Raw genomic sequence first — 20,859 nt, 5'->3', positions numbered from 1 at the left:
GGTTCAGAATACTTTTATTTATTTATTTATTTATTTATTTATTTATTTATTTATTTATTTAAATTTTTTATTAGATTTGTATGCCGCCCCTCTCCGAAGACTATTTTCCTCCTCTAAAATCTAGGTGCATCTTATACACCGAAAAATATGGCAAATACCGCTTCACAGTGTTTTACAATTCCCTCTAAGCAGCCTGCAGAGAGTAAGCATATTGCCCCCAACAATCTGGGTCCTCATTTTACCAATCTTGGAAGTATGGAAGGCTGAGTCAACCTTGAGCCTACTGAGATTCGATACCATACATCACTTTTATCTTGCAGGAACAAATTAAGTGGGTATGAGAGAGAGTATCAGACTGACTGAACAGTTGAAATGACTATTTCTGAATTCTAATACCAGTATTTCCCTGAAAATAAAACCATGTTCTTTTTTTTCTTTTTTTTGCCAACAAAAAAAGGCACCATGTCTAATTTTGGGGAAAGGGGTGTTGCTTTCTACTGATTCACTTCAGGTCGTCCTCTGCCTCCTTTTAACTGTCAAGAGGCCTTCAGGAATTTCTTCTATGGCTGGCAAGGATTTCCTGCTGAAGTTCTCTACTACCAATAACAGCTCCAGATCGACTGATCCAGAGCTCTGTTATTGACCTTAGAGGTCTTCAGTAAAACCTTGCTGGCTGCAGAAGAAATGGGCCGGTAAGGCAAGTGTTGGGCTGTGCAAGACCTGGTTGCAACAGTAGTAGGGCAACTCCACACATACCTATACCCACCCTAGCTTAATTTTTTTATCTGTGCACTCTGGAGAAGCTTAATTAGGGCTTATTTGGGAGTATGGCTTATATTGGATACATGTATAAAAATCAAGCTAGGATTTACTTTCTGGGTAGGTTGTATTTTTGGGGAAATACGGTAATAAAACTCACGCTCTGCAGAACAGTATGCCAAATCTAATTCTTAGTATTTCAAATAAAATGACCCTCAAGAGTTGGCTGGATCAAACACCCAAGGCCTTATGGTGATTTCTCTATTCTCGATACTCCGTACGGAACTAGATAAACTAAGTGGGTAAAAGGAAGTTTCATGTTTCCTCAAATTTATTATTGTTGTTGTTATTATTGTTGTTATTATTATTATAATAATTATTATTATTAATTAGATTTGTATGCCGCCCCTCTCTGAAGACTCGGAGCGGCTCACAACAACAACAACAAAAAGTACAAATCCAATAGTTAAAAACAATTAAAAAACCCTTAATATAAAAAACAATCATACATCTCAGACAAACCATACATACAACGGAAACGGCCCAGGGGAATCAATTTCCACATGCCTGACGGCAGAGGTGGGTTTTAAGGCGTTTGTGAAAGGCAAGGAAGGTGGGGGAAATCCTAATCTCTGGGGGGAGCTGATTCCAGAGGGTCGGGGCCACCACAGAGAAGGCTCTTCCCCTGGATCCCGCCAGATGACATTGTTTTGTCGACAGGACCTGGAGAAGGCCAACTCTGTGGGACCTAACCGGTCGCTGGGATTCGTGCGGCAGAAGGCGGTCCCGGAGATATTCTGGTCCGATGCCACAAAGGGCTTTATATATAAATTTATCCCTGGATTAGGAAAACGAAGCCCAATTATCACCACCCACAAATTTTGGCCTGCTACCAATTGAATTCTCATTCTGGTTACAGACATTAAAATCTTTCAAATGCTGGGGTGTTACTTTACTTTGGTTATTTACCTCTAACTGCAAATGCTGGTATGTCAAAATTATCTGAAGCCCAAAAATGTGAGTGAGCAGTATATGATTTATTTGAAAAAATAAATATTTGTTACAAGAAGAGTGCAGATGTATTGCTTCCATTACATATTAATTCAGAAGTAGATACCTTATATATTATTATTTTATTACTTGGTGGCAAAAACAAGACAATTCCAATTTAAGGGCTCTGATAAATTTTTAGATGCAAAGTATAATGAGAACAGCTGGGCTAAATAAATGAAGCTATACATTTTTTTAAAAAAACATTACAAAATCTGGATTTACACATTATACTAAATAAGCCTTCCCACACTCTTGAAGTATTAGGGCTTCAATGCCCGGACACATCTAGGCAGAGGAATTTTGAGAATTGTAATCCCATCATATTTAGAGGACACCATATTGGCAAGGCTGTGCTGAACTGAAAATAAAACTGTTTATTATTTTAATACAAAGTATATAGCAACTAGCAATAGAGGAACATATCAATTATCAATGATATTCTTATTTGTGGATACATTCCTATCTTAGCGCCTGCTAGAGTGGAAGGGTGGTTCAGATATGGGATGGAGGGTGAAGACAGGTTAATCACAGCAAAAACTTTATACAGTTCGTTACACAATTCGTGGAAATAAAGCTGAAAATCAAGACTAGGATCTAATACAAGTTTGTATTTCCAATACAGTGGTACCTATACTTACGAACTTAATTTGTTCCTTGACCAGGTTCTTAAATAGAAAAGTTTGTAAGAAGAAGCAATTTTTCCCATAGGAATCAATGTAAAAGCAAACAATGTGTGCTATTGGGGAAACCACAGGGAGGTGGAGGCCCTGTTTCCTCCCAGGAGATTCCTAGAGAGCCCCATGGAGGCCTCTCTCCACCTTTTTCGGCCCCATTTCCTCCCAGGAGATTGCTAGAGAGGTCCCACAGAGGCTTTTCCCCACTTTTTCCAGCCCTGTTTCCTCCCAGGAGATTCCTAGAGAGGTCCCACAGAGGCTTCTCCCTGCCTTTTCCAGCCCTGTTTCCTCCTAGGAGATTCCTAGAGAGGCCCCACGGAGGCTTCTCCCCGTCTTTTCCAGCCCTGTTTCCTGCCAGGAGATTCCTAGAGAGGCCCCACGGAGGCTTCTCCCGCCTTTTCCAGTTATAGTATCGGAGGCTCGGGTTTGTAAGTGGAAAATGGTTCTTGAGAAAAGGCAAAAAAATATCTTGAACACCCGATTCTAATCTAGAAAAGTTCGTAAGTAGAGGCGTTCTTAGGTAGAGGTACCACTGTACTTACATTTGATTTCTGTCTTATGAAATACATGGTTTCTATCAATATTAGTCAACCTATGATGCAATCCAACAACTGGAGGGCCACAGTTTGCTCACAGTGTAATGTTTCAGTACAACCAAGATCTTAGTGTGTGTAACCTTTTAGAAACCATTCCATAGATTTGGTTAGCATTAATTTAATAATCTGCATAATTTGGGGAGGGAGGAGTATTGCAACTCTTTTTAAAAAGGGATTTATGTCAAGTCACCTAGTTGGTGGGGGGGTCATGTGAATGAGGTACACATCATGGCTTAAATATCCCTAAAGAATCTGGAAAGGGATATTTAGTACAAATCTATTCATTCTTTACCTTTCTCAATATAAGTTTTAGGTGCCCAGGCTGGGTCACCATCAGCATAAGGGTCATTGTACTGCACTACTGCTGCCTCCTCGTCTTCATAATCCACTGGTGGTGGTGGTGGAGGTGGTGGGGAATCATCAAACATAGGCATCTCATCTGGAGGTGGTGGTGGAGGTGGTGTTGGACTGTCAGCAACTGGTGAATTAGTCAAAAAAGGATATTTGGTCAGATTTAGTTCAAATCGAAGTAAATCCATGATCAGAGGTCCATACCTATTACATAAACTAGTCACATGCACTAACAGTAACATGCATAGATTAGAAATGAATGCTTTATATGTTAAAATGCTTTTGACATACAACTTTGCAAGTTATTGGCAGCCACAGAACTATAGATGCTAACTTCAAAGCAGATACTGTAGAGGCATAAGCTGATTACTAGCAGAAGTAAGATGTAGACCATCACTTTAATGATTCTCAAGGCATTCATTACTTCGCGTTCAAGAGGCCGGTTTAGCCATTGCTGAATGCTGTAAGCCAAATTACTTATTTTGTCAGTTTATATTTGCCTTGGATGAACAAATATCCAGATGCAGAGAGTGTAAAGAGCATCACTTCTAATGCAAGCAAAGTCTCCTTTTGATGCTGATGGGAGGAAAGAAGGCCTATTTTTAATCTGCAATCGCAAACATTCCTGTCTTGCAAGGACAGGAGAATCTGCCTCGTGCTAACCTACACTATCCAGACAATTTCATCAGCCTTTATTATCTATATTCCTAACACGCCTCCGTTTGCAGCATCCTCAGAAACATCAGTAACACCCTAAAATGTAGTAGGTGATAAGGCGTATTCAAAAGAAGCTATTAAGATCTCATTCATTAACTGTCCCACGTACAAATCCTGTATCTTAGGACACCCAGTGATAAATCTCAGAGGAGAAAAACAATTGCTATTACTTTTAGTTAAAAGATAGTGAAGGTTTTTGAATACCACTCAAATAGATGCAAATGGTATCTCTATTTATCATTAGCACAAAAAACCCTCAACATAACTGGAAAAATGCATCAGTTTGACTGAAGTACGTCCAAATGTTAATACAATCAGTGATACTGGGGCACATTTTTCAAAATACTTAAGGTCCCCATATTTTTATGCTAATTATCAGCTTCATCGTTTAAATGGGGGAGAAAAATAATTAACAAGTCAAAAAACATATTTCACATCCTTTCAGTGATAATTTTAAATGTTATTATGTCATCCTTGATTTTTTAAAAATAAAATATATATGCAAATATGGGGTCATCACTGAATGGACGTGAAATCTGTTCCATGACTTGATAGTTTAGCTTAAAAAGCTCAATGCAGTTCAAATATCTCCTTGGACATTATCAAGGGTTATTTTTCACAATAAGGCATGGGCGACTCTCACATTCGCCCTCAGATTAAAGTAGACAACAATTTTCCAGCATTGATATCTTCCTCATCTATCTAGCAACATCCTTTCAAAACAATGTTAGTGAGTTTAGTTTTAAATTTTAAAAGTATAAAAAATGGCTCAGGTGAAGAATCAATGTTCTTCCAAAAAACCATGGTGCATATCCAACATGCACGTGTATATATATAAGTTCATCCTATTTGTGCCAGCAGAAAGGGACCTACTTCAGATCCCATTGGTTAAATAACTCCAACTATCCAGTTCCAGAAGAAGTGCCATCTTTGCTTGAACACCAACCCTTTGGAACATCCTACCTTTTAGCTGAGCTCTGCCTCCACCCTCCTATCTTCCATGGGTACCTGAAGTCCTTCCTCTGCCAGTTGACCAGGGGACCAAATGAGGGAACCAACACTGGATGTGGCTGCCGCGTTGATGGCAGATTCCACTTCCTTCCCCCTCCCCTTTGTGCTCTGTTCTCTATCCATCCATCTTTCATACTGATGTTTTCTCATAGTGTTCTTTTTCATAGTTTATCTTATCATTCTATTACTTTACTTCTGTTCTGTTTACACTCTTTCTTTTTCTTCTTCTTGATTATTGTAAGCAGCCTAGAGTAGTGGCAAATAAATTCAATCAATAAATCAATAAAATATATATAGTGTGGATTCACTGACATGTGACTGATTGCTAAACACTTTCTGGATCAGATTTTTGGGATCTACTGGGGTTGGATGGGAAACCCCAAACCCCCAACACTTTACCCTTAGATTATCTACGGTTGACCTATCCAGATTCCTAAGAGGTCAGTAAGGGGCGAGTACAAGTGCACTAGAGTGCCTTCCGTCCCCTGTCCTATTGCTCTCCTATATCTCCTATACCTTTCTTCTATTCCTATATCTCTTCTTCTATTCTTTCATTGATATGTTTTATTACTATATCTTCTTTTCTATTATTTCTTAGATATATTTTACTATGAGTATCTCCTCTATAACCTTCATCATATATTTTACTGTGTATATAGATATATACCCACTAAAACCCTCATTGTGTATTGGACAAAATAAATAAATAAATAAAATAAATAAACAAAGAAGTTGTTTTTCCATCCTTCCTTTCTCTTGGAGATGTTTTTAAAGTAATGACTACGTATCAATAATTTAAGACCTTTTCAATTACAACTCTTTTCTATTGAATGTCTATTGTAATAGATCTGCTTTTTTATTGTAGCAGGACCTAAAATTCCTGATTTGGAATGTAGACTTTGATCACTGGGACGTGTCTCACTATCATCTGTCAAGATTACTTATTAATTTGGATGTATGTCATGCTTTGTCCTCTCCCTTAGTCTACACTTCTTTCTGGGAGGCATCATATTGGGTGATAGTGCTGACCTTCTACATCTGCTTCAAGTAGTCTACATAAAATTTCTTGCAAAAGGATGAGGCGTTATGATGGGAAGCCAATGCATTCAGGGTACCTGCAGTAGTGTCAGAGGCTCAGCATCTGCCCAATATGATGTATCTTAGAAAGAAACCCAGGACGAACCATCCTTAGAAGAGAAAAGCGAGAAAAGGTGATGTTGGCAAGAGGATCTCCACTGTGGTCTTGTTGCCTGCAGTGGTGGTTATTATTATTTTTAATGAAACAATACAACTTCTTTGAGATGTATCAGTATGTTATTAATATTTACTACTTTAATTATATATTGCAGAGATAATTTGCTCAGTTATCGTAAGAATTCTTAGAACCAGTTTATTCCTTAGATCAGAGAATGCCCACAATTGTTCCTTACTTACATATCCTGCTCCGCTTTTACATATATACTAATGAAGGTGGATCTAACACAATCGGTCCATTCCAGAATCAACTTGATAATTAGACTGTGATGATGAATAGGATCATTTGCTTTCAACATAATATGCCAATAGGCGCAATATTGTCTCTCATGCCCTAAAGTCCACAGACCTAGAAACTGTTCTACAAAAAAAGTATATTTCTTAAAGTTTATAAAAATATATATTCTTAGTGGATTGTATCCTTGATTTATTGGCCAAGCCCAGCTATTCTGTACATAAACGCCAAGCAGTTAATTGGCACAATCCAGTAGAAAGCAATTCAATGGCTTCAACAGAAAACATTTTCATTTCTCAATTGTTTAGCTTGAGATAAGTTATAAAGTTCTTATTTCAATTTTATCCAGTTCTCATTTCTAATTTTTCACCACAAAAGAGCTTCTCACCTGAAAACTTTTCATAGATACAATAATACTACGTGTTTCCTGTATTTAAAAGTATTCACATCTGATATTAACTTACTAGAAAAACTTAAAATTTCTCCTGCAACCAAACACCCCAAAGTCTTACAAATAATTGGGAAACTTTTAGAGAAAATTTTGGAATTTGGATGGCAAGAATCAGAATAAAGAACAACAGAAAGAAGTCCCACTAAGCAAGCTCAAATCCATTAGTAGCGCCAGATACAGAATAACCCAAAGTACAGGACTGGAAAATCAGGGCAAGAACTGCTTAAGAAGTATGAAACATCAATCTTTGCTATACTACCATTATCAACAAAATTAATACAGAACTATCCCCATTATCAAACTATAACCAGTCTTTATTATTTTCCAGAAAATGAGATTAGAATAATATATATTCAGAATCCCATAAAATCAGGAAAAGCTTCAGAGAATCTTAAAATAAAGAGTATTGACATGCTCTTAAGGACAACAGCCACTTTAAACTCTGGATAAGACCCAGTTTCCTGAAAATGTGGACTTTGGTCCCATAGAAACAAAGAGGTTGACGGTAAAAGTAAAACTTTTGTCAACAGAACTTACTGATATTGGAAAGATGAAAGGAATGCTATCTTACTATCTCTACCTTTACTACATAAAATTGTGTTCAACTGTGCACACTATAAAAAAAGCACTTCCTTAAATTGGTTCTGAATCTCCTTAAATTTCAAGAAGGATCTATCAAATCCTACCACTGCAAGTAGGAGGGAAAAAATGCTATTTTTATAAGATAATTGGTTTTATACAATTCTAGCACGTCTGCTTTTGTTTCAAGGAAAACACTTCATGAAATGTAGTCTATCCTTGTATAGGAACTGCAGTAATTCTTAAGGATTTTGGCTGCTCTTTTCCAACTGTGCAACAGAAAACATATGCACAGAGTCAAACTGTAAACAAGAAACAGTATCTAGTTTAAATGTGATGCAGGATATCAAAGAAAATCCCAGTATTCTTCTTTACAACAATTAACTCTGAATCTGATCCAAAGTACTGGAGCAGGGGCTGTCCCAGGGGCAAACCCAATCTATCAAAGTTGGGTGTGGCTCCTATAATCCTTCCAGATATTGCTGCCAAACTTAGCTACCGATATATGTCTTTTTCTGGATTATGCAATTGCCCTCTTGTATCAGTTGTATTTAATGTTGACGTAAATTTATATATAAGTATGATTTTTAAGATGTCATCCTAAAATAGTTTAAACCAGCAAGCCCCAATCTTTTGGGCACCAGGGACTGGTTCTGATGTTTCCACAGACCAGGGGGCATGGTTTCATGCACTGCTTAGGTCTCGCACATGCACAGATAGGACTTTGCTCATTTGTATGGTTCAGGGATTTGGAATGCTAAAGATGGCTATATAGATGCTTCTATCTCCTCAAATTATTATTATTTAAATCCATGCACTTGTATCTGTAAAATTTTCTGTCCAATATCTTGTAAGATGCAGGTACAGTCATCATTTCTTTAAAAGAATTTATCAAATTATTATTTATATCTCCTAAATGAATAGGTTGGGGATTTGACATAAGAGTGCTAGAGGGAAAGGTGTATGAGTGCCATCTTTTCCTAATTACCAAATTATTTTGGATGCTTAATAGAAACAAACAAAAATCACAGGTCTAAAAATGTTATCAGTAACAATAATTGGAGCATAAGAAAATGTACCCTTCAGTTCCACGTCGGTGCTGAAATGCAAGATGGAATTAGCATTTTAAGTACGAAAAAAATCATCCAAACTCTCAAAGCAGTAAAACCAAGGAGGAATCTGACTGGCCAGCCATGCATGCTACAGGAGAAAAGAGAGAAAGAGAGAGACAGAGAGAGAGAGAGAAAGTAAGACTCTACTCTTTGGAGAAGCTAAGCTGCCAACTTACTGTTTTCCTGCACCCTGGCCACGAAGCCTGTGAGAGGTATCTGTGGAGTCAACTGTGGCATTGGGGGAGGGGGTGGAGCAATAGAAACTGGAAATAACACACACACCATAAATGGGGAAGTCAACATAGATACAGGAAAAGGAAAATAAAAACAAAAAGTAGCTGTCAGTAACACTGGACCACAAAAAGGCTACTTAATGAACAGAAACACAAAACAAGACCTCCTTAGCTACCCTAGCAATACAGCCTCTGCTAAAATTTGTTTTTAATCACATGACAATTAAAAAGCAAAGCAAAATAAAAATCTAAGGTAGGTGATATGGGAGCTACTCTTTCAAACGTTTCACCTGGCCATTTAAAAACATTTCTGGGCTTGAAATATAGACATCCTGCCATCTTAACACAAAATATTGTAAGGAATGCCAACTTGATGAAACTATATGTGTGTTTGTGTGTTATTCCTTAGCAAGTACAGTGATATCTTGTCTTACAGACTTAATTGGTTCCGGGACGAGGTTCTTAAGGTGAAACATTTGTAAGACGAAACAATGATTCCCATAGGAATCAATGGAAAAGCGATTAATGTGTGCAAGCCCAAAATTCACCCCTTTTGCCAACCGAAGTGCCCGTTTTTGCACTGCTGGAATTCCCCTGAGGCTCCCCTCCATGGGAAACCCCACCTCCGGACTTCTGTGTTTTTGTGATGCTGTGATTTCACTGAGGCTCCCCTCGCTGGGAAACCCCACCTCCGGACATCCGTTGCCAGCAAATCACCCGTTTTTGCGCTGCTGGGATTCCCCTGCTGGGATTCCCCTGCAGCATCACAAAAACACGGAAGTCTAGAGGTGGGGTTTCCCATGGAGGGGAGCCTCAGGGGAATCCCAGCAGTGCAAAAACGGGTGCCTCGCTGGCAACAGAAGTCTGGAGGCGGGGCATCCCAACGGCAGCGGTGGGTTTGTAAGGTGAAAATAGTTTGTAAGATGAGGCAAAAAAATCTTAAACCCCGGGTTGGTATCTTGAAAAGTTTGTATGATGAGGCGTTTGTAAGACGAGGTATCACTGTATATATTTCTCCTGAGGAAGGTGGTGTAAAAAAGGCCCCAAAAAAAAATAGTAGCAAAGGCACCTTACAATGTTGGAAGCTTCTTTTTTTTTAAAGGTCACTACATTTTATAGAATGCCTGCTCTTTAGCATAAAATTAAATTTATATGGTATAGGTTTTATTATTTTCATATTTTAAAATTTTCTGCACTAGAGGATTTTAGGAAAGATTTCTTAAGAGAGCTTTATAATTCTATGAAAATAAAAAACTGGCCCACAAAAATTAGATATGTTCATTACAAAGAAATGAAGTAAACCTAAGAATTTCATAGGAATTATTCATAACAAGTTTTCATTCTATTGGATTGTGTTAGCCTTAAAATGATATATAAAAGTTGAAGTTGCACTTTAAAATGTTTTCAGCATGTAGTAAGAGTCACGCACCAACAATTCACTATAAATTATATTCTCACATCCAGTTACCTAAGCCTTTTTCCAATGATTGACAGGGCCAACAAACCTCACTATGAATCTTTAACATAAGAGTTAAAGGCCAAAGGCTCTCAGATAAATATATAACAACACGTTAGATAAACCCCTCATAATTAATTTCTGTGCAGATTTATGAGCAGGGGTACATGTTTAATGTAATTGGGAAATAATAGCAATGTTTTAGAATGATTTGTGTGAATATCAGTGAGAAGCAGATGATAGGAATGCTGTTGTTTATTATTATTATTATTATTATTATTATTATTATTATTATTATTATTAATTAGATTTGTATGCCGCCCCTTTCCATAGACTCGGGGTGGCTCACAACATAATAAAACAATTCATAACAAATCTAATAATTTACAATTTAAAATGTAGTTAAGAAAACCCCATTTTTAAGCAGACATACCTACAAACATACCATACATAAATTATATAGGCCCGGGAGAGATATCTCAATTCCCCCATGCCTGACGACAAAGGTGGGTTTTGAGGAGTTTACGAAAGGCAAGGAGGGTAGGGGCAGTTCTAATCTCTGGGGGGAGCTGGTTCCAGAGAGTTGGAGACGCCACAGAGAAGGCTCATGTTGAATTCTCTAATGTGAATCATAGAAGATGCACAGAAACATAAGGCTTTTCAGATTGATCCAAAGGGTATGTAGAATAGTTGCCAGGTGGGGGGAAAACGTATTTTATTAGCATGTCTCTGATCTCCTCATACTCAGTTCTGTATATCCACCTCTGATTAGTGTGTGTGTTCATTATACAGTACAGTGACCATTAAGTACACTTTCACCAGTTATAGTGAAAATTTGGATTCTTTCTGTGAGGAAGACAAGCAGTTTCTAAATGTGATAAATAAAATAAATACAATAAAATAAAATATTGTAAGATCAAAAAACTTGTTTTAGAAACAATTAAAATAGGATGTCAGAGGGATCCACAACCTTAAAAAATGCAAATGATTTCCTTATATCTTTTTTAACCTATTTCAAGGTACAGTACTTTATTCAGAAAAGTAAAAGGAATGGAACTGCTAGCCTGAAAAGGCTTTGTATTTCCAAAGATGGACTAATTTTAAACAATTCCAAGATTACGTATTTATATTTACAATTAAAGCTCATTTCATATTAATCCAGTCTTATGTGCCTAATAAGAGAAATAAAACACAAATATCAGTTTCTCAAGACTCTTGTTTCCAAGATTGACTGGCTCTATTACTCTTTCTTTTTCACCTATAAAATCACTTATAGGGAAACCTAGAATTTATTTTATCAAATCTGGGGCATTAAATCTTAAATTTAAGAAAAGGGTAAATATCTAGTCATTAAAATGGGTGATTAAAGAGTATATTTAATGTGGCAATCATTAAGATTTTTAGAATTTGCATCTGTATTAGATCAGCAATGTGATTATAAACAAGCATAAAATTAAAATGCTCAACTAAGGATCCTTTTATCTTACTAGCAAAGCGATAGGTGAAAGTGATGGAGACATTTTTATTTATTTGTAAATGTGCCTATCTTTGGCAAACAGATGTTACCAATTTATTTTGTAAGTGTAGACTGAATGTAGCAGAATATCTCAATGTTGTTATCATATTATGAATTCTCGAGTCTTCGGAGAGGGGCGGCATACAAGTCTAATAAATTATTATTATTAACTACTCGAGCATTCCTCTCATTCCTGAAATCTCTCCCTATCAGCAATCCATATGTATAGGCTTGAACTCTCAAAATTCTCAGCAAGAGCCTTACTAGCAGAATTACTCTGAGAATCGTAATCTAAAAAGTTGATCAAATTGGGAAAAGCTATTCTGTTTCTATATGTAAAAATCATATCCTGACACAGTTTAACTGAAAGCGCCAAACCATAATTCCACTTTCTCAATAAAATATGGTGGTCAGCAGATTGTGCAAAGTATGGCGAGGCAGATTTTACAAAATAATCTAGAAACCTACCAGATACTTGGCATAGCCCTTGTAATCACCTCTGTGATTCTGGCTTATGTATGTTAAATTGTACAGGTATGTTGCGTATTCAAAAGCAGCTTCACTATACTGTGCAGAATGCAGAAGCCCTAACTGTGATATTTCAAGAAAAATATGTTTACTTTTATTTGAAATTATAAACTATGCTGTATTTGCCAGAGAGGAAGATTATTTTAAATATACGACTTATATGTATTCTAAATATAAGTAACATAAATTAAGTTACTCATCTCTATTAAAATTGTAATTATTGTGTTACTGCTCAAAGTTAATTAATTACGTGAGATTACGGCAATTAAAAACGTGAATTACAACTGCTCCTCGCAATTACAACTTTTGCAGCATCCCCTTGATCATGTGATCAAAATTTAGGTGGTTGGCAACTGGAAATTTTAAACCCAAATGTTGGTTATAAATCAAGGACCACTGTTGTTTTACGGATAACTCCTTTGTATAAAAAAAGACTCCCATTTGCATAAATATGTAACTTGCTCGTGTTAAAATCTTCCTCTAAAAAAACCCCAAAAGACATAACTTGTTCTATAATTACAGATTAAATGGTAGTTCCGATGGGAAACTGGTTTCATAAAGAATATTTGAATGACTGAAGCCAGGCAACACAAAAGGAGGGGAAGGGGAAGGAGGACAGAAACAGCTTGTGTAGGTGCAAAACTTTTCTTGGCCTTGTCAATTATGGCTTGGATGAAGACTGTCCATCTGGTTATGCCTTAGTGACTCAGATCGGTGATTAAACCAAGAGCTAGGCAAACTTTTCAAACTGGTTGGCCCCCCAAACAAACCCAGGAGTTCTATGCTCTACAGTAACCTTACTTGAGTTTTGAGAATAGAGAGGCCCTCCATTAATATGAGGTTGAGCAGAAAATGTAGCAGTCACAGAAGGATTCCTCCTAAATCCACCAGAAGAGGCTGAAGAAGTGGTAGAGTTGTGTCGGGATATCTGCCTGGTCATTGTGCCATACTGGGAACCAGGAGCTGACCCAGGAACAGCTGAAATGCAAGAGCCAAAAGGAACCAAGACGACTTGAGCAAAACAAAACACAAACAACTTAGAACAAAATGCCGAAAACCAAGAGTAAGGAAGGGAGGAGAAAAGAAGTAGGGAGACCACAGCACAGTAAACACATGAAAATTCAAATCCATTTAGGCCCTAAGGGGCAGATTTTTTTAAAAAAAAATCAATTGTGTGTTTTGGGGAGGAAAAAAAGGATTTAACCTTAATTAATATAAATATATAATTTAACATCTCAAAAGACACGATGCTACATAGCTGCAATATTCATGATGAATCTTTGAGAGCTATTATGTCTCTTTAAATAAGTAGACTGTGCAGAAGATAAAAAACAAAAGTGCAGTTAGGAAGTTAAGTCCTAAAATTATGATTATTCCTTAATACTGCATGAATAACAAAGTACTGTGTACATAGCTGCATAATGCAACTTGGAAAAGCAAAGGCAGATTGCAACAAAATAAAAAATTCAGGGCAGTGGCTACAGTTGGTGTAAATTAATTTTAGCTATTTTCCCATTCCTTTCCTCTTATTTCATTTGTTTCACTTACTATTCCTTACTCCTTTCCAGCATAATATTTTTCCCCCTGGAAATTGTAAGATGGTTTATGCAAATGGTTACTGTTATTATATTCAAGTCAAAACCACACAAGAACAAAATCCCAATTCCACCAATCCATCAGTCCTGTAAAAAAAAGTTTGTGAAGGAACCCTATCTAGTACTTCAAAAAATAAACAAAGGTCATTATTCTGAAAAGGTTGAACTCAGCCTGCTGTCCATCTCGAGCACATTTGGAAACCTGTAAGAGCTCTAGAAGAAAAAAACAGTTATTGGTGCTGCTAAAATTATTTACTTGCCAGTCACAGCTTGAGCTACAAATAAACTCGAACTCGTCACCTTAATCATTAAAGAAATTTGGTTTGCTCATTGCTGCTTTTCTTATTCTACATGAGGATTCAGCACTATTCTGAGTAATAACTTAGTTTAAAACTTGCAGATAGGTTCATCTACTGATAAACTAAACCCAGTTTTTTTTAACAAAATCCAATGAAAAATGTACTGCCAGCAGATAGGAAACTGTCAAAATTTTCATCTTTTATTATTTATTTTATTTTATTATTTGGATTTGTATACCGCCCCTCTCCGAAAACTCGGGGCCGCCCCTCTCCGAAAACTTTTAATATTTAAAATTATTTATTTTGTGACAGTGCATTTTTAAAAGGATTTTTATTAAAAATTTGAGAGTATTGCTTGCATCCGTGTGGATAGACACAAATATATATGGAATAGTTATATTTGGAATGGTATTTTTAAAAAATGGAGAGAAAAAACAATCATATATATCACAGGTAAATCAAACCCAATTTTGGGGGTGTATTTCAGCACCCAAAATGTTGTTATCAATGATAACGAAGGAAAATCATCACGGCTGCTTTCAAATAAAAAATTTAAAAAAACTATGAAAACAAAAAATTAAACCAGGTTCTATTCATTTTCATACATAAACATAAAAGATAAATGCTTTCATTCCTTCTGTGTTCTATGATCACAACATAGCTCTACAAATGTTCAGTTGTCTTGAAATTTATTTATGTAACAGGGTCTTGTTCTCTCGGTGGGGAAAAACTACATCCATCAGCAAGCCCCATCAATGAGTTGACCAATATCTAGTGGCTGTATTAAATCACTGCAAGAATTATTATTATTATTATTATTATTATTATTATTATTATTTATTGGATTTGTATGCCGCCCCTCTCCGTTAGCAGAGGAACTATTCCAGATGACAGAGGTAATGACGATATATTGTACAGAATACATTTTCCCCCTGGATTCTTTGTTACAACAGGTTTCTGGGCTTTGTTCAATAAATACCTTGGCCAATAGTTGGTGGTGACGGTGTAGGCACTGCAATGGGTATGCCAATTCCGCTGCTGCCACTGTTTTCTCGACTGCCACTTCCTCCACTGCTACCGCTACTCAAAACAAGCAGATAAATAAAATATTGTTAATATAACATTTGTGACTCTTAAACACGAAAGCAAATCATGAACCACACTTTTTAAAAAAACTCTTTCTAAAGAAAAGGAGAAAAGAGGGGGAATGAATCCCAGATGATGGTTGGGATAACCGCAGAGTTGATTTCAAGAAACGCGGATGTGATATTCCAGCAAAAAAAGCAGTTTTATGAGTATTTAATATAAAAGCTGGGAGGAGTAATCTGAGACTTTAAAAAAGACATATGATACTCTGAATGTTTGCAGGTGGCTTAAATTAATTAAAGATCATAAACTGTCTAATAAAAGCTTTAAGATTGTGACAATTGCAAATTGTGATTCCATTGAACAGAAGATATATTTTCCTGGGATTAAAGTATCAGGAAAAGTGTTTTACATAAGTATTATGTAAATCAATTATCATTTATAAGTTAAATAGAACTAGTTAGATATGTTTTTTAGTAGTAGATATGACTTTTCCCCAATCGGATAGTATGTGGCCTCAACAATTGTGTAAAAGAATGCAAATGTCTTCAAGGAGTACATAATTAATCATAATAATTAATAATAATTTATTAGATTTGTATGCCGCCCCCCTCTGAAGACTCGAAGACATATCCTTCCATTCCCCACCATCCAATCAGAATGGAAGAAGCTTCTTGGATAAGAAGTGAAACATCTTCAAAGAAGTCCAATTGCTTCTTGAAAAAGTACCATGACCTGGATGACTGAGAATCTCCATAGAGATTGAGAAAAGTTGTTCAAAAATCCAAAATAATCTGCTATTCTATGTTCCATATATTAATTCAAAGCAAGGCAAACATTCACTCATCACATGTAGTTAGTTGGAAATAATTCAATCAAAATAAGTGAAACGATAAAAATGGCAACCAATAATGGAGATTATTCTCACAAAAATTGGCATTTCGTATGCCAAGGACCTGGAACGTGTTGCCATGGTTGCAGCTGAATTTAATCTCAAGCCACTTTGAATATTGAAGAGTCCATTTCTGCTGTCTCAAATAATGTATAAATAAGATATTTATACAACTGCTTTAAATAACACAGTGTTTTAGCAAAAGGCTCAGAACAGAAATATTTTGTCCCAAAGAATGCTGGGCATTAAAGCCTATTTTGTCATTAAGGGAAAACGTTGATTAAGATTATTTATTTATTTTATTTATTTATTACTTAGATTTGTATGCCGCCCCTCTCCGAAGACTCAGGGCGGCTCACAACACGTGGAAACAAATCATAAATAATCTGACAATTTAAAATATTTAAAGATTTAAGAAGGACCCCATATACTAACAGACATACACACAAGCATACCATATATAAATTAAACATGCCCAGGGGGAGATGTTTCAGTTCCCCCATGCCTGACGGCAAAGGTGGGTTTTAAGGAGTTTACGGAAGGCAGGAAGAGTAGGGGCAGTTCTAATCTCTGGGGGGAGTTGGTTCCAGAGGGCCGGTGCCGCCACAGAGAAGGCTCTTCCCCTGGGGCCCACCAACCGACATTGTTTCATTGACGGGACCTGGAGAAGGCCCACTCTGTGGGACCTAATCGGTCGCTGGGATTCGTGCGGCAGGAGGCGGTCTCGGAGATTATTATTATTATTGCTATCTATGTCAAATCATTTTGGTAGCTCTATGTTACAGTGCTGAAAAATCTTGCCTTTATTTCTTTAAAGCAGTTTTATTCTCAAAGCACCAGTAGTGTTAGAGCAACCAATATATAACCTCTTTTCTCCAACATTTGACCAATGAAGTTGAATAAAAGATTATTTTTTTACAATTGGAGAAGTCTTTAATAAAAGTCTACGCAGATAGACAGATTTTCCTTCTGCAATCTTCTTTAGTCTTAAACTCCTCTTTCCATCTTAGAGCAACAGAAAAAGTAATTCTGAGATCATGCTTGTTTTTGGATCATTTCAATAATCTTGGTAGCACTGCTATAGAATGAAATTTCACTTTAGAGGCTGGGAAGATGATAAACATAGAGCTTGTTTTAATGGATAAAAATCAGCAGGAACTAATGAAAAATTCAATTCAATTCAATTCAATTTATTAGATTTGTATGCCGCCCCTCTCCGAAGACTCAGGGCGGCTCACAACAATAATAAAAACAATATTCCAGCAAAAAACAAATCTAATATTAAAAAGCACATCAAACCCTATCACAGAGAAAGCTCTTCTCCTGGGGCCCACCAAATGACATTGTTTAGTCGACGGGACCCGGACAAGGCCAACTCTGTGGGACCTTATCGGCCGCTGGGATTCTTGCGGTAGCAGGCGGTTCCGGAGGTACTCTGGTCAAATGCCATTATGTGGTCATAAGAAATATGGATGCTTTCCCTACATACAGTTTTTGAGAATCCCTCAATTTAAAGAATAATTCGCAAGATGATGTTCGACTTATGTCCAGAATAAGTATTGTTTCCAGCAGAAGTTCTTAAAAATGTAGGGTGAAATAAATCAATACTATGCTTTAAAATGAATCCATCATATACATGTACTCCACGTGTTTTATTAATTCAAACAATATTCCTTGGTTTTTTCTAAACCTAGAAATTGATAAACCATGGCTTTTGAACTGCAAACATGGCTCTCTAAACCAATCCTGCACAAATATGATGATCAATTACTAAATTATAATAGGGCAATTTTCTTTTTTGAAAAAGGCAATAAAATAGGTCCGTTAAAGTGTGAACCTCTGACTAAAAAGAAATAGAAACCTCAAAGATACAGAGAAAGTAGCTGAGATTTCTAATGTATCCCTGTGTCACTATTGTAGCACCCAGGCTTGAAAAGCTCCTATTTAAAACTTTGGAAACAGCAAATAGTTTGCACCAAATAAAACATATTCATCTCCTTTTGCCAGCTTCTATTATTGCTTGCCAAGATCTGACTTGGCATCAAGACTCCAATTCATTTACCTGTGTGTCCTCGGCCTCTGGTTCAAGGAAGCAGTCCTTCCAGGGCTGTGCTGACTTCCAAGTCTTGCTGGACTGGTCATGTAATCATTGGGGACTGTGGGTGGCTTGACAGGCTCCAATGTTTTATAGGGAGTGTTCCGTCTGGCAAAATGAAGCACAAGTGGGCAGAAGAGAAAAAAGAAATGAAAAATCCATTAGATTACTATGAAGCCAATCATTGCACTGTGACTTTAACTGTTAAGTAATTTAATGTCCGCGGCACAGCAGTATTCTTTACATAAATTATATTATTGATAAATACCTGATACTTTCTCTAGGCATGCTGGACTACCTCAAATACACGGAGTCTCAGCAAAAGTTAAATGGGAAGTTTATTTATTTATTAGATTTCTATGCCGCCCTTCTCGAGACAGCTCAGGGCGGCGTACAAGATTATAAATGTAACAATATGCAGAGAAATCTAAATTGTATTTGTATTTATTAGATTTGTATGCCGCCCCTCTCCGAAGACTCGGGGCGGCTAACAACAATAAAAAAGATAATGTGAATAAATCTAATATTAAAAATAATCTAAAAAACCCCAATTTAAAGAACCAATTATACATACAAGCATTCATGTATAAATTCCATAAGCCTAGGGGGAAGGGAAAATTTCAATTCCCCCATGCCTGACGACAGAGGTGGGTTTTAAGGAGCTTGCGAAAGGCAAGGAGGGTGGGGGCAACTCTGATATCTGGGGGGAGCTGGTTCCAGCGGGTCGGGGCCGCCACAGAGAAGGCTCTTCTCCTGGGTCCTGCCAAACAACATTGTTTAGTCGACGGGACCTGGAGAAGGCCAACTCTGTGGGACCTAATCGGTCGCTGGGATTCGTGTGGCAGAAGGCGGTCCCGGAGATATTCTGGTCCGATGCCATGAAGGGCTTTATAGGTCATAACCAACACTTTGAATTGTGACCAGAAATTGATCGGCAAGCAATGCAGATTGCGGAGTGTTGGTGTAACATGGGCATGCCTTCGGAAGCCCATGATTGCTCTCGCAGCTGCATTCTGCACGATCTGAAGTTTCCGAACACTTTTCAAAGGTAGCCCCATTAAATTGCTATTACCAATTTATTGGCATAGCCCCAAACTTATTCTTTTGGTTTTCAACAATTATAGTCCATTCGCTAAAGATGTATATACTCATCCAACTATTTCCTTATTTATCAAATTGTAAATAATGCCTTAAAGCCAATTAAATTATTTCTATCTAAAAATTTATTTTAAGTTTTCTCAAATCTCTGTTTGGAACTATTTGGCTTAATAGATTATGTTTAATGCTGTGTGTGTGTGTGTGTGTGTGTGTGTGTGTGTGTGTGTGTCTTTACACATTTCTAAAATTTTAATTTACTTTCTCATCTTAGGGAACTAAGTGCAGATCACTGAAAAACAAAATGAATTTCTACAACTATGGAAAATCAGTCTTCAATATAACAAAATTGTCAAAAGTGAAGGAGGTCTGGATACTTTCTGAATGCAGGGTAATTCACTGAAGTATCCCATTTTTAAACTAGCACAAGCTGTTTCCAAAAGTGGCAAGATTGATTCTTGATTATTCTGCATTTCTACCAAGAAAGCAACATCTTTGCCTCTTAAAAAGAAAAGGTTGTTGGTTATTTTTCCATGCACTATGCCAAACGCTGTAACACATCTAAACAAGGAAAAAATGGTTAGTTACCAACTTTCCTGCCCATGCAACAGAACAGCTTTTGCCATCATGGTGCCTCTGACCAATTTAGTATACATTCATTGATTGTCAGCACAGGTACTAGCACAGGTACTAGTTAGACTAGAACAGGGGAGTGAAAGGACTGTTTCACGGTGCCTCTGGCAACCAAAATGGAGCACAGAAAGCGCATGTGCCCCCTGAACCCTATTTTGTCTGGCATGGTGCTACAGGAAGACATCCAGCCCCAAAACGGGGCACAGGGGCTACGTTCTCCTCCCATCACTGCCCGTTTTTGCCGGCAGGATGCTGTAGAAGGTGTCCATCCACCTGGGCCCCAGAGAACTACAATGCTGATCTGGCTTTCAAAGAAAGCCAGTTTGACACCCCTAATCTAGCAAGTATAATCAGAAGTGCAGTCTAACATATCCTAAAGGCATTGGGGGCTATTTATTAAGAGGCTCTAAGGGCTTCTTATATTCAAAAGCATGAAATAAAATCTTCTTTTCTTAAGTTCAGCATTTCTCCCAGAATTGATATTCTCTGAAAATTAGAATAAGAAAATGAATCCTAGGTCTTGAAAGCTTAGAACTACGATGCCTAAAACACGATCTAAGTATTGCCCACAAAATCATATGCTGCAACGTCCTGCCTGTCAATGACTACTTCAGCTTCAACCGCAACAACACAAGAGGA

The 20,859-nt window shown here is 37.1% G+C and overlaps 1 protein-coding gene across 3 annotated transcripts in view; it reads right to left on the bottom strand.

Moving 5' to 3' along the window:
* The window catches only part of ABI1 (abl interactor 1), a 110,232-nt gene that overhangs the window by 4,292 nt on the left and 85,081 nt on the right, over positions 1-20,859 (bottom strand). The window contains exons 5-9 of one of the 3 annotated variants that reach the window (XM_070728226.1): positions 18,460-18,600; positions 15,399-15,499; positions 13,327-13,503; positions 8,969-9,055; positions 3,375-3,560 (exon numbers count right to left, since the gene is read on the bottom strand). In XM_070728226.1, the coding sequence (XP_070584327.1) occupies positions 3,375-3,560; positions 8,969-9,055; positions 13,327-13,503; positions 15,399-15,499; positions 18,460-18,600 (692 nt within the window). The remainder of the gene's footprint in view (positions 1-3,374; positions 3,561-8,968; positions 9,056-13,326; positions 13,504-15,398; positions 15,500-18,459; positions 18,601-20,859) is intronic. The other 2 variants (XM_070728227.1, XM_070728228.1) reach the window with 2 other exon arrangements.

Source organism: Erythrolamprus reginae, chromosome Z (genome assembly GCF_031021105.1).
Source record: "Erythrolamprus reginae isolate rEryReg1 chromosome Z, rEryReg1.hap1, whole genome shotgun sequence".
Classification (NCBI taxonomy): domain Eukaryota; kingdom Metazoa; phylum Chordata; class Lepidosauria; order Squamata; family Dipsadidae; genus Erythrolamprus; species Erythrolamprus reginae.
Note: the sequence above shows the minus strand (reverse complement) of the source record. Positions and strands in the feature narration are given on the sequence as shown.